A 15,725-nucleotide genomic window follows, 5' to 3' on the forward strand; every position below is an offset into this window, starting at 1 on the left:
CTCGTACCTGGATCTTCACACGAAAACATGTGCAGGAAAGAGCATAAGTACACCACAATGGTACCCGGTAAGTGCCAAGCCTAACCTCGGTCGAGTAGTGACGAGGTTAGGTCAAGGCCCTACCGGAGTAAATATAATAAATTAAACAGTAAAAGATATAAGCAAAATTTACGGTAACACAATTAAAAAAATTCTCAAAAATTTACCAGTTAAGGGAGCCCTTGGCGCAGAACAAAGTAAACACAATGGGGAATCTCCCGGGATACCGTTCCGTAGTTCCGAATGAATATGCAGTACATGGGGATCTCCTAAAATACGTCTGTAGTCCCAAAGTATATATACAGTGCTGGGGGATCTCCCGGAATACGTCCGTGGTCCCAAAGTAAATATGCAGTGCTGGGGGATCTCCCGGAATACGTCCGTAGTCCCAAAGTAAATATACAGGACAGGGGGATCTCCCGAAATATGTCTATAGTCCCAAAGTAAATATGCAAGATAGGGGGATCTCCCGGAATACGTCCGTAGTCCCAATTTAAATATACAACGCAAGATGAAATGGCAAGTATGGCATCGAGTTATACAGTTTATACTGAACACACACAAGGAAAATAGGGATTTAACTAAGCATGGCGCACAGAATGTCAAATAGGCAGTTAAAATACGTAAGCATGATTTTCTAGCCTAAACTAAACAATTAAGCATATTAGTGCAATTTAATAAGAGGAACAATATATGATTAAAAAAAGGATAAACGGGATTTTTGCAATAGCAGCCCGTATACGTACTCGTCACCTCACGTACACGGCGCTCACACACCAAGTAATATCGAAATATCATAAGGGGAAAGCCCCCAACACAAGGTTAGGCAAGCCACTTACCTCGAACCGCTCAAATATCCTCGATAATACGTTCTTGCCACGAGTATCCGACTCCAAATGGCCCGAATCTATTCAAATAAATTGCATAATGTAAATATAATTATAAGTAACTAATTTAGCTAATTAATTCGAAGCTAAAGCGTGAAATTAGAAAAAATACCCAACAGGTCACCCCGGGCCCCCGTCTCGGTATCGGGTAAAAATTATAAATTATGAACACCCATTCACTCACGAGTTCACTCGAACAAAAATCATCTAAAACCGACGTCAAATTCCCATTCAAATCTCAGATTTTCAATTGGGGAACCTTTTTCCCCCATTTCTAAACTTTTACCCTCAAATTCCTTAATTAGACTAGGAAAACAGCAATAGATTATTGTGTTATGATCAAAATAGAGTTAGAATTCGTTGCCCCAATAGTTCTCCTTCAAAATCCCTCGAAAAATCGTCTCCCACTGAGCTCCAAATCAAATTTTGTGTTATGAAATTTCAAACCCTTGAAATCCCCTTTTCTGCCCAGCGATTTCCGCATCTGCGCTCATGGGGCCGCATCTGCGGTATCGCACCTGCGGAAATATCAACGCAGGTGCAGAAGTCACTTATTGGGCAGGGTCCACATCTACGACCCCTGGGCCGCATCTGCGGTTCCGCTTCTGCGGACGACCAGCCGCACCTGCGAGCCCAGCATGCCCTGTCCAATTCCGCATCTGCAAACTCCCAAGCGCACCTGCAAGTCCGCACCTGCGGACTCTCATCCGCAGGTGCGAAACACCAGAACCAGCAATGCACCAGATTTTCCTAAGTCCAAATTTCTTCCCGTTAAGCATCCGAAACACACCCGAGGCCCTCGGGACCTCAACCAAACATACCAACCACTCCTAAAACACTATAAGAACTTAATCGAGCCTTCAAACCACATCGAACAACACCAAAACCCTGAAATTAAGCACAGATTCAAGCCTAAGAAATTAAAATTTTTCAAATTCTACAAACGACGCCGAACCACATCAAATCTAGTCTGAATGACCTCAAATTTTACACACAGGTCACAAATGACATTACGAACCTACAACCACTTTTGGAATTCCATTCCGAGCTCGATATCAAAATTTCCACTATCGGCCGAAATTGCCGAAAAACTAACTTTCGCCAATTCAAGTCTAAATCTACTACAGACCTCCAAAACACATTCCGCACGTGCTCCTAACCCCAAAATTACTCAACGGAGCTAACAGAGTCGACAGAATTCCATTCCGAATCCGTCTTCACCCAGTTCCGACTACGCTCCAAACTTTAAGGCTTAAACTCACAACTAGGGACTAAATGTCCCAAAACTCTCTGAATTCCATAACCAATTACTCCGTCAAGTCCCAAAAGCAGAAACAAATATGGGGAAAGCAGATAATAGGGGATCAGGGCTCAAATTCTCAAAACGACCGGCCGGGTCGTTACATCTTCCCCCTCTTAAAATAATCGTTCGTCCTCGAATGAGTATAAAGACATACCTGAAACTGTGAAAAGATGAGGGTAGTGGCTGCGCATATCCTGCTCGGTCTCCCAAGTCGCTTCCTCGACCGGCTGACCCCTCCACTGGACCTTTACTAAAGCAATATTCTTTGACCTCAGCTTTTTGACCTGCCTGTCCAAAATGGCTATTGGCTCCTCAACATAAGATAGATCTTTGTCCAACTGGACTAAGCTGAAATCCAATACATGATTCGGATCAAAGTGATACTTCCGGAGCATAGAAACGTGAAATACCGGATGAACTCCTGCTAGGCTGGGAGGCAAGGCAAGCTCATAAGCAACCTCCCCAACGCGCAGCAATATCTCAAAAGGACCAATGAACCTCGGGCTCAGCTTGCCCTTATTTCCGAACCTCATGACGCCCTTCATAGGCGATACCCGAAGCAAGACCCGCTCACCAACCATAAATGCCAAATCACGAACCTTACGGTCTGTATAACTCTTCTGCCTGGACTGGGCTGTGCAAAGTCTCTCCTGAATCACCTTCACCTTATCCAGGGCATCCTGGACCAAATTTGTACCCAACAATCGGGCCTCGCCCGGCTCAAACCATCCTACTGGAGACCGACACCGCCTACCATACAAAACCTCATACGGTGCCATCTGAATGCTGGACTGGTAACTGTTGTTGTAGGCAAACTCTGCAAGTGGCAAGTATTGGTCCCATGACCCTCCGAACTCCATCACACAGGCACAGAGCATATCCTCAAGAATCTAAACCGTGCGCTCGGACTGCCCGTTCGTCTGAGGGTGAAAGGTTGTGCTCAACTCCACCCTAGTACCCAATTCCTGCTGTACGGCTCTCCAAAATCGTGATGTGAACTGTGTACCTCTGTCTGAAATGATGGATACTGGAATATCATGAAGGCGGACAATCTCTCTGATATAAATCTCAGCCAATCTCTCAAAAGAGTAAGTGGTCAACACTGGAATAAAATGAGCTGACTTGGTCAGCTGATCCACGATCACCCAACTAGCATCAAATTTTCTCAAAGTCTAAGGAAGTCCAACAACAAAGTCCATGGTGATCCGCTCCCACTTCCACTATGGGATCTCTAACTTCTGAAGTAATCCACCCGGTCTCTGATGCTCATATTTAACCTGCTGACAGTTGAGACACTTGGCCACAAACCCAACTATATCCTTCTTCATCCTCCTCCACCAGTAGTGCTGTCTCAAATCCTGATACATCTTCGCGGCACTGGGAGGAATGGAGTATCGCGAGCTGTGGGCCTCCTCGAGAATCAACTCCCGAAGCCCATCTACATTGGGCACACAGATCCGGCCCTGCATCCTCATCACACCATCATCACCAATAGTCACATCTCTGGCATCACCTCGCCGAACCCTGTCTTGAAGGACTAGAAGATGAGGATCATCATACTGGCACTCCCTAATACGATCATAAAGAGAAGACCGAGCAACCACACAAGCTAATACCCAGCTAGGCTATGAAATATCCAATCTCACGAACTGTTGGCTAAGGCCTGAACATCCAAGGCTAAGGGCCTCTCAGCTGCCGGAAGATATGCCAAACTCCCCAAACTCTCTGCCCGGCGACTCAAGGCGTCGGCCACTACATTGGCCTTCCCCGGGTGGTATAATATAGTGATATCATAGTCTTTAAGTAGCTCCAACCACCTCCGCTGACGCAAATTAAGATCCTTCTGCCTGGACAAGTACTGCAAACTCCGGTGGTCAGTGTAAATCTCACAGGGAACACCATACAAATAATGATGCCAGATCTTCAGGGCGTGAACAATAGCTGCTAACTCGAGATCATGAACTGGATAATTCTTCTCAAGCACCTTCAACTGTCTAGATGCATAGGCAATCACCCTACCATCCTGCATCAATACCGCTCCAAGGCATATCCTCGAGGCATCACAATAGACAGTGTAGGACCCCGAACTTGTAGGCAATACTAATACTGGGGCTATAGTCAAAGCTGTATTGAGCTTCTGAAAGCTCTCCTCACACTCCTCGGTCCACCTGAATGGAGCACCCTTCTGGGTCAGCCTGGTATAGGTGCTGCAATGGATGAAAATCCCCCCACAAAGCGATGGTAATACCCTGCCAAACCAAAGAAACTGTGGATCTCCGTAGCTGATGACCGCTTGGGCCAACTCTGCACTGCCTCCACCTTCTTAGGATCTACCTTGATCCCATCACAAGACACTATGTGGCCCAAGAATGCCACTGAATCAAGCCAGAATTCACACTTAGAAAATTGTGCATACAATTTCTACTCCCTCAAAGTATGAAGCACGATCTTCAGGTGCTGCTCATGATCTTTCCGAGACCGGAAATATACCAGGATGTTGTCAATAAACACAATGATGAAGGAATCAAGATAAGGCCGGAACACACCGTGCATCAAATGCATAAAGGCTGCTGGGGCATTGGTCAGCCCAAATGACATGACAAGAAACTCATAGTGACCATATCTGGTCCTGAAAGCAGTCTTCGGGATGTCTGTTTCTCGAATCTTCAGCTGATGATAGCCAGAACGCAAGTCAATCTTGGAAAACACCCTGGCACCCTGTAGCTGATCAAATAAATCATCGATGCAAGGCAAAGGATACCTGTTCTTCACTGTAACTTTGTTCAACTTCCGATAATCAATACACATACGCATAGAACCATCCTTCTTCTTCACAAATAAGACCGGAGCACCCCAAGGTGATACACTGGGCCTGATGAAACCTTTATCAAGCAACTCCTGCAACTGCTCCTTCAACTCCTTCAACTCAGGAGGAGCCATACGGTAAGGAGGAATAGATATGGGCTGAGTGCCCGGCAACAAATCAGTGCCGAAATCAATATCTCTGTCGGGCGGCATGCCCGAAAGATCAGCGGGAAACACATCTGGAAAGTCCCTTACTACTGTAACTAACTCAACTATAGGGGTATCACTACTGACATCTCTCACATAGGCCGAATACACATCATAACCCTTCTCAACCATTCGCTGAGCCTTAAGAAATGAAATGACCCTGCGGGGAGGATACTCTAAGGTACCTCTCCACTCTAATCTCGGCAAGCCTGGCATAGCCAGCGTCACGGCCTTAGCGTGACAATCAAGAATAGCATAATGAGGCGACAACCAGTCCATGCCCAAGATAACATCAAAATCTACCATACTGAGTAATAACAAGTAGTCTCTGGTATCAAAACCACTAAGAGCAATCAAACACGACCGATATACGTGGTCCACAATGAGAGAATCTCCCACATGAGTAGATACATAAACAGGAGAAATCAAAGAATCCCGAGATATCCCCAAATATGGAGCAAAATAAGAAGACACATATGAGTACGTAGAGCCTAGGTCAAATAATACCGATGCATCCCTATGACAGACAGGGACGATACCTGTGATGACTGAATCTGAAGCAACGGCCTCTGAACGGGCTGGAAGGGCATAGTACCTGGCCTGGCCTCCCCCTCTAGGGTGACCTCGACCTCCCCGACCTCCACCTCGAGCTGGCTGAGGAGGTGGGGTGGCAGCTGGTGCTGGAAGAATGGCCGGAGGACCCGGTGGAGCACGTGGAGGCTGATAAGTCTGTGGAGGTGTACCCCTCCTGGCTCTGGGGCAATCTCTAACCAGGTGACGAGTGTCACCACACTCAAAACAACCTCTCAGAGGACGCAGCGGCTGAGACTGACTCGGACCTAGCATGCTGGACTGGCCGGTAATAGCACCTCGAGTAGAAGGCATACTGGATACTGGCGGTGCATAATAGGGCTCCTGAGGTCTAGGAGGGGCTGGAACACCGCTGGCTGCTGGAAGAGCTGAATGAACAGGGCGACTCACAAAAACTCTACCATAGCATGCTGCTGGTGCACGAGCTCCTGAATAATGACCAGTCTCTCGAGACCTCTTGGCCTCTCTCTCCTCTCTGTCCAGAGCAAACATGCCCTCCACCCTCCTGGCAATGCTCACTGCCTGCTGATAAGTGATGTCCATCTCCAACTCCCTGGCCATACTGGTCCGAATACTGGGGTGGAGTCCCTCAATGAAGCGACGAACCCTCTCTATGACTGTAGCAACTAGAGCCGGTGCATGGCGAGCTAACTCACTGAAACGGACTGCATACTCCGACACAGTCATGGCACCCTGACGAAACTGCTCAAACTCTGCGCGCCAAGCATCCCTGAGGCTCCGAGGAACATATTCACGCAAGAACATCTCTGAAAACTGAGTCCAAGTGAGTGAGGCTGCCTCGTCCGGACTACTCAGCTCATAGGTACGCCACCACTGATATGCCGCTCCCCTTAGCTGGAAAGCGGTGTAAGAAACCCCACTCGTCTCCACAATGCCCATAGTGTGGAGAATACAATAACACTCCTCAAGAAAACCCAGAGCATCATCTGAAGCTAGTCCGCTGAAAATAGGTGGGTGGTACTTCTTGTACCTCTCAAGTCTGAGTTGCTCTGCCTCAGAAGCAGCTACCCTGATCTCATGCTGAACAGGATCCACTGGGGGCATAGGAATATACTCTGGGGCCTGATCAACCTGGACTCTCTGCTCAGGAGTCCGCGCTGCGGGAGTCTGTGCCCCTTCCCCGGCATGAGATGTAGCAGGAGCTATCGGAAATAGTCCAGCCTGAGCCAGAGTGCTGAACATGCTCAAGAACTGAGCTAAAGTCTCCTAGAGGGCTGGAGTAGCAATAGGGTTCTCCGGTGCTGGCCTTCCAGCTGGAGCTGCTGGGGGATCCTCTGACGCAGCTCTCGCAGGTGCTCGGACTGCACTGCGTGGTCGTCCTCTACCCCGACCCAGGCCTCTGGCGGCTCTGACAGGGGGCTCGGGTGCCTGATTGTCGGTCCTCCCAGTATGGGTCCTCACCATCTGTGAGAAAGAATAAAATAGAATCTTAGAATTTCTGGTGTCAATAACTCGCATGACAAGGAAATCAAAGAAATATGATTGTCCTTAACAGTTACATAGCCTCCCGAAGATAAGTACGGACGTCTCCGCACCGATCTGCAATACTCTAATAAATCGGCTTGTGACTCACGACTCCTATTAACCTAGTGCTCTGATACTAACTTGTCACGACCCAACTTAACCTTCCGTACGGTGTCGTGATGGCACCTAGTCTTTACGACTAGGTAAGCCTAATATTACGAAAAATATAAAGAAAACAAAGCATCTTAAAGATAAACAACATATTATGAATAGCCAAGAGTAGTACTACTCGGCATATACAAAATAATTTTTTCAAGACCCGGAATATCACTAAGTCACAAGCTGCTATAATCTATGTAGCTCTATACAAAAGTCTGAAGATAATAAATAAAGTCTATAGGCGAGGGAGTAGAAGGGGACTCCGAAGATCTGCGAACGCAAGCAGAAGAACCTTGAAGTCTCCTAGAATCAGCAGCACGCACTAACCCCAAGGCTGATAGCTCGTACCTGGATCTGCACACGAAAACATGTGCAGGGAAGGGCATGAGTACACTACAATGGTACCCAGTAACTGCCAAGCCTAACCTCGGGCGATTAGTGACGAGGTCAGGTCAAGGCCCTACCGGAGTAAATATAATAAATTAAACAGTAAAAGATATAAGCAAAATTTACGGTAACGCAGTTAAAGAAATTCTCGAAAATTTAACAATTAAGGGAGCCATCGGCTTAGAACAAAGTAAACACAATGGGGAATCTCCCGAGATATCGTTGCGTAGTTCTGAATGAATATGCAGTACAGGGGGATCTCTCGGAATACGTCCGTAGTCCCAAAGTAAATATGCAGTGCCGGGGAATCTCCCGAAATACGTCCGTAGTCCCAAAGTAAATATGCAGTGCTGGGGGATCTCCCGGAATACGTCCGTAGTCCCAAAGTAAATATGCAGTGCTAAGGGTTCTCCCGGAATACGTCCGTAGTCCCAAAGTAAATATGCAGTGCTGGGGGATCTCCCAGAATACGTCCGTAGTCCCAAAGTAAATATGCAAGACAAGGGGATCTCCCGGAATACGTCTGAAGTCCCAATTTAAATATGAAACACAAGATGAAATGGAAAGTATGGCATCGAGTTATATAGTTTATACTGAACACAGATAAGGAAAATAGGAATTTAACTAAGCATGGCGCACAAAATGTCAAATAAGCAGTTAAAACACGTAAGCATGCTTTTCTAGTCTAAACTAAATAATTAAGCATATTAGTGCAATTTAATAAGAGGAATAATTTATGATTAAAAAAAGGATAAACGGGATTTTTGCAATAACAGACCGTGTACGTACTCGTCACCTCACGTACAAGGCACTCACACACCAAGTAATATCGAAATATCCTAAGGGGAAAGTCCCCAACACAAGGTTAGGCAAGCCACTTACCTCGAACCGCTCAAATCACCTTGATAACACGTTCTTGCCACGAGTATCCGACTCCAAATGGCCCGAATCTATTCAAATAAATTGCATAATGTAAATATAACTACAAGTAACTAATTTAGCTAATTAATTAGAAGCTAAAGCGTGAATTTAGGAAAAACGGCCAAAAATTCACCCCGGGCCCACATCTCGGTATCGATTTAAAATTATAAATTATGAACACCCATTCACTCACGAGTTCACTCAAACAAAAATCATCTAAAACCGACGTCAAATTCCCATTCAAATCTCAGATTTTCAATTGAGGAACCTTTTTCCCCCATTTCCAAACTTTTACCCTCAAATTCCTTATTTAGACTAGGAAAACATCAATATATTATTGTTTTATGATCAAAATAGAGTTAGAATTCGTTACCCAATAGTTCTCCTTCAAAATCCCTCGAGAAATCGTCTCCCACCGAGCTTCAAATCAAATTTTGTGTTATGAAATATCAAACCCTCGAAATCCCCTTTTCTGCCCAGCGATTTACGCATCTGTGCTCATGGGGCCGCATCTGCAGTCTCGCACCTGCGAAAAAATCAACGCAGGTGCGGAAGTGACTTATTGGGCTGGGTCCGCATCTGCGACCCCTGGGCCGCATCTGTGGCTCTGCTTCTGCGGACGACCAGCCGCACCTGCGAGCCCAGCATGCCTTGTCCAATTTCGCATCTGCGAACTCCCAAGCGCACCTGCGAGTCCGCACCTGCGGACTCCCATCTGCAGGTAGGAAACACCAGAACCAGCAATGCACCAGATTTTCCTAAGTCCAAATTTCTTCCCGTTAAGCATACGAAACACACCCGAGGCCCCCGGGACCTCAACCAAACATACCAACCACTCCTAAAATACCATACGAACTTAGTCGAGCCTTCAAACTACATCGAACAACACCAAAACCCTGAATTAAGCACGGATTCAAGCCTAAGAATTTAAAATTTTCTAAATTCTACAAACGACGCCGAACCACATCAAATCTAGTCCGAATGACCTCAAATTTTACACACAGGTCACAAATGACATTACGAACCTATAACCACTTTCGGAATTCCATTTTGAGCTCGATATCAAAATTTCCACTATCGTTCAAAATCGCCGAAAAACTAACTTTCGCCAATTCAAGCCTAAATCTACTACAGACCTCCAAAACACATTCCGGACGTGCTCCTAATTCCAAAATAACTCAACGGATCTAACATAGTCGACGGAATTTCATTCTAGATCCATTTTTACACAGTTCCGACTACAGTCCAAACTCTAAGGCTTAAACTCACAACTAGGGACTAAGTGTCCCAAAACTCTCTGAATTCCATAACCAATCACTCTGGCAAGTCCCAAAAGCAGAAACGAATATGGGGAAAGCAGATATTAGAGGATCAGGGCTCAAATTTTCAAAACGACCGACCGGGTCGTTACATCCCGGTATCGGAGAAAAACCTCGTGATGAAGTACCGAGGCCTGCAAGCACAGAGGAAAATGTTACGATTATTTAATAAAGGGAAAATATTACCGAGGCTTACAAGTACATAATAAAGGGATATTCGAAGTTACCCGATTCAACGCCTGTTGGGCTTCGTTGAACATGTAGGGTGCATCCACCTCGTTCATCATATCATCCCCGGTCACCAGGCACCAAAGATAGCTGGCCACCCCTAAGGGACGGAAAGGACCCGTGCATCCTCAAGAAGTGAAAAAATAACGTTGCGTATCCGATCAGGATATGCACTAGGGGCAGGGAATCAATCGACAAATTTTGGTCTCGAGGAAGGCCCGCTTGCTTCAGAGGGTGAGCTCTTCCTCGGTATCTCTAAATCACCAAAACCAATGGCATCCTCCGTGGCCTTTGAATCCACACCATCAAAAAAACCACGAAAAAGGGTCATTCTATCTATGGGCTCCCTCGACGGGGCATTCTTTTTCTACTTGGGCCTCGTTGAACATCGACTATATGAACGAGGGCGACTCGGCGATCTCTATCGGACCAAGTGCTTCCTACGGCACTTTTCCCGTATTTTGTGAAGCCTCAACTTCTACCTCTACCTCGGCCTCATAATGAAATTCGGCCTCGCCTCACCCTGGTTCGGAGGCCCTTTGCCCTTCGGGTTGTGATGACATACTGGTCACGAAATCAAAGGCTTCTCCTTTCCCTTCGGACTCGTCCCTCAGTTGATAGAGTGAGTCCGGGGATGGTGCTCGACCCCTGGTACTTCCCTTGGGTTTACGAGCCAATCTTTTCTTTGTCCTCTTCTTCTCAGGGCCCGGAGAACTCAGAACCTTTTTTCTTTTCTTTTCTTTATCCTGCCCCGAGGCAGGGGGCTCGGTGAAGATATCATCATTACCGGACAGAGGCCACATCTCAGCATCTTTTGGTAAACCTGCAAAAAAGAAGTAAAAGTAATTAGAAGTTGATAACGCGAAAGGGAAATCAAAGTCACTTGAGAAAACTCTTACCATGGTAATGGGCCTCCATCGGCCCTTCGAGAGCCCGCGCCATGAACGCTCGGAATAAGGTCTTTGTCTCACGATGCCCTCAACCTATTCCTTGAGTCGAGGAACCGCATCCGGCATCCGAGCAACAGCTTTACCACCGCAAAATATAGATGAGAGGGGAGGAAAAAGAACATAGAGCGAAATCGTAAAAGCAAAATTAAACTTACGCTTCATATTTAACTTCTTAGGAAATGGCAGATGCTTGGCTGGGATAAAATCCGAGGTCTTCACTCGGACAAAACGAGCCAACCAGCCTCGGTCCCGATCCTCGTCGATACTCAAAAAAGGGGCCTTAATGGCCCAACGTGCAAACTTGATTAACCCCCCTCGGTAGAGCCAGTGGCTATACAGGCGCATAAGGTGGTCGATGGTGAAGGGACATCCCTCAACCTTGATCACAAAGAAGCGGAGAAGAATTACTATCCTCCAGAACGAAGGATGAATTTGACCGAGGGTTACCTCGTACCTCTTACAGAAGGCTATGATGACCAGATCTTAAGGACCCAACGTGAAAGGGTAAGTGTAAACACTTAAAAAACCCTACACGTAGGTGGTGATCGACTCATCGGGGGTAGGGACCACTACAAGCTTAACGACCCAGTTGTAGTCCTCCTTGACCTTCTTGAGGACACTGTTGGTGACCGAACATATGTACCTCGAGACCGGCTCGCACCGACCCAGTACCAAGAAGGTTTTCTTAACCTTGAAACAGCTCTGGTTGGACACTCCGCGGGGCCGAACATCTTTAGAGGGGGTTCTGGTGTCGGTTCTTTAGTGACAGCAGGCGAAATGTTCTCAGACGGTCTCGAGGAAGAGGGGTTTTCCTTTTGAGGAACGAATTTTAAATCTTTGCCATTACTTCTAAATAGCGGAGAAAAGAAGGTATTGGTAAAAAAGGAGGTGTAATTAGCAGATAACTTATGAAAGCTTTCAGAAAACCAGAAGGGAATAAGTTTTAAAACTTAAGTTTTCAGAAAACCAGAAGATGAGAGTGATGAAGCTTTCTTAAAACACAAGAGCAAATGAGTGAATGTAAAAATTCTAATGAATGGATAAAAGGGGATATTTATAGTTTTCTCCAACGGCGGTTCGCATACTGTAGCGGCCGACCGTTAACTGACACACATTTAATGCTTTGAAAACTGGACCGACGGGACGTTTCAACTATTCTTATCACTTACGTCACGAATTCGTCGTCATGATTTATCGGAGTAAGAATCGGAAGCTCGTATCGTTTCTCGTCATCTACTCTCCGAAAAACAAGGGGATTTGACGTCATGTTTTTGTCACTTATGTCATGATATATCAAAATGAGAATTTGAGGCTCATATCGTTTCTCGTCATCTACTCGCTGAAAAGCAAGGGGCTATCTGTATACGGGTAAAACCGAGCTCGATATTTGATCGAGCTTCCGAACCCCCTTGATTAGGCCAGGGTCAAAATATCTATGATCGGGTGAAGTCTAGCTTAAAGATCGATCTAACGCCCCACACGATCGGCCAAAGATCGAAACATGGTAATTAAGATCGAACCCAAAGCATTGTCAAAATTAGCCATCGAAACCATCACATTTGCCCTCGAGTTTACCGAAGGCGTAACCGGTCCTGTTTTCAACGGCCTCGAAGAAAGTTTTGCCAACTCATCCGACAGGAGTCCGTAATTCTCGCCATTAACCAATCATTATGGCAGAAATCATGGAACGACTCAAAAAGGAAACTAACGGTCCGCAAATCAATGACTTTTGCTTTTTACAGAATAATAAAATAATATCTTAAAAGGTAGATCTCCCATAATATAAAGGGGACTTGACAATTCATTAGACACATTGTAACATACACTCATAAGCAGTACATTACCGTTATTCTTATTTCTTTGCTATCTTGGTGTCAATCAAAGTGCACTCAATTCAAGGGTGGCTTGCATTCTTAAGCTGAAATCATCCAATTCCTATGATTTGCAGTTATTTATCGCTATTTATTTCAATTGTAATCTAATTTATCGTTTTATATCAAGTTAATCCACATGTCCTTATAACCACTTACAAATTCAATTGTTATCCGATTTTGAGGGTAAACAATACGAATATTAGCTCTATGATAATTATTTCTTCAATTCATTAAAGATCCTTTTCAAGTAAGAATTTTTTATAGATATCCAATTAAAGCAGGTTTATTTTGCTGCTTCTTCGAAGCTGCATGTATACTCCAAGTTGCTTTGCGCGAAAATGTTTTCTTTTTCAAATACTAATTCGCTTCAATCTCTGCAAAAACACTGGGCCGTCGCAGTATCGTTTCTCGCACTGGGCGGACTACCAAATTGGACCATAACTTCTCATTTATTCGCAAGAAGTAATAGTATATCCAAATAATGAGAATTTAATCTTTCGTTTGTGAACCAAAAATTAGATTTCCAATTTTTTTAAACGGAATATTATTTTTTCTAAATAGTTTCATAATGACCGAATATTTTTACATCTTATATTCCCTCTTCCATTTTCTTGAATGTGTTAAATTCCTAGTACAATTTGTAAACATTTTTCCTTGAACTTTAATGCTTATCGGGTAAGGCCCAAATATATTTTTATGCCTAGTCAATTCTTTCATGCCACCATCACCAACGTTGCCACCCATGACCCTAAACCCGAACCCTTTGTGGAAGAAGTCAAGATAGAATCCACTTTGGTCAACGGTCAAATATGACTACGACATTGCTATTTATAGCAGTTGCTATGCATATACCTAAACTTCCACATTTTAGCACATTCATTATCCTTAGAAACTAAAGCCATAAAATCGAGAAACAAACACTAGATCAAGATAACCAAGGTGATGGACTCCAACGAAGATCAGAGAGGAAGAAGAGAGAACAAATACCGAGGCATACGACGAAGGCCATGGGGAAAATATGCAGCGGAGATACGTGACCCTACCCGGAACGGGTCACGCCTGTGGCTAGGCACCTTTGAAACAGCTGAAGAGGCAGCCCGAGCATATGATCGGGCTGCCTTTTCTCTAAGGGGCCACCAAGCCATCCTCAACTTCCCAAACGATGGACATTACCATCACAATAATAATACTAAAGTACCTCTAGGTCCTGGACCAAGCTACGCGTCATCCATGGGAAACGCGCACATGTCGGCCTCTTCTTCTTTACCATCTTCTTCTTCAGCTACTGCTTCTTCTGATCAACAAGAGAATGTGAGATTGGAGGGACATGATCATGAAGAGAAGGTTATTGAATTTGAGTATTTTGATAACAACCTTCTGGATGAGCTTCTCGGCTCACAAGTTCATCGCCAGGCTAATAAACGGCCCAAGTTTTTCTAGGTTGTTTTGAAGAAAAGCTTGAAATGTTTAGGTCCAATATGGACTTGTTAATCTGTTATTATCATGCTATTTCTGATTCCTTTAATTTTTTCCCCGAATTATATGCCAACTTTCTTTGTTGTTTTTTCTTCATCCTGATTTATGTTCTTTCTATGTACTCACAAGTTAAGACGATAATTAATTTATTATGTCTGGTACCTAGTACAGTACGCAGTACAAATCCAAATGTTTTGGTCATATATAACCCCTAATTAATAACTCCTCATATTATTATCCTGAGCTTTTCCCTCGTTAAGGAGGTACCGTTCTCTGTGTCCAAATCTAATATCGTATTGGCAACACAACAATAAAATGATAGATTATAAATTTAATGTATTATATATATACTAGTTATGTTGCCCATATTTCTTTGTAATTTTTGTTGATATAGAAAGATAAAAAACTTGTAGCAAAATTCTATAAAACAAATATACTTATAATAGAAGACATACATATGTAATATTAAAAAAGCCCAATATGTAAGAAAAAATTACATAGAAAAGAATAAACACAAAAAATCCAACTGAAAGTATCACATAGAAATAAGTATTCGGCTTCTTCTTTTTCTGAGTGTTCTGGTACCAATACATTAGTGTTACATATAAAAATAAAAATTAATAACCATGCCAGATCACTTTTACATCAAGTGCATAATAGAATAATATGAGAGTAATTCTTTTTCCTGTATAATATCTGCAAAAGAGAACCCAAGAACATTGTGCCTCTAGGCTATTTAGTACAATCATAACCAACTATTATTAGATATAATACCCAAAAGATATGAAACATGTGTATTTTCAAGCACAACACAATTACATTGTCTATTATTTGACCAGTTTAGTAGCTAGTGAGCCTTTGTCATTCCAAATCAACAGCATAGACGAAGTTTATATTCCCTTCACTTCCAATATATTGCATTGTGTAACATGGTTCACATGATCCATATTTTGAAATATGCTGAAATCAAAAAAGGAAACTATAGTTAAAGCTTCTGCACACAAATGTCATATATCATTGATAGACATAAACCATGGATCCTTCACACTACTCAGATTTAACCATAGAAGCATTTTTAGTGTCGTTGTACCTCT

General features: G+C 44.1%; 1 protein-coding gene across 1 annotated transcript; it reads left to right on the forward strand.

Moving 5' to 3' along the window:
- Window positions 1–13,999: 13,999 nt before the first annotated feature.
- Window positions 14,000–14,725, forward strand: LOC107805811 (ethylene-responsive transcription factor ERF098-like). Its single transcript, XM_016629893.2, has one exon. The coding sequence runs from the start codon at window positions 14,098–14,100 to the stop codon at window positions 14,593–14,595; it is 498 nt and encodes a 165-aa protein (XP_016485379.1). The 5' UTR covers window positions 14,000–14,097; the 3' UTR covers window positions 14,596–14,725.
- The last annotated feature ends 1,000 nt before the right edge of the window (window positions 14,726–15,725 follow it).

Source organism: Nicotiana tabacum, chromosome 19, assembly GCF_000715075.1.
Source record: "Nicotiana tabacum cultivar K326 chromosome 19, ASM71507v2, whole genome shotgun sequence".
Taxonomy (NCBI): domain Eukaryota; kingdom Viridiplantae; phylum Streptophyta; class Magnoliopsida; order Solanales; family Solanaceae; genus Nicotiana; species Nicotiana tabacum.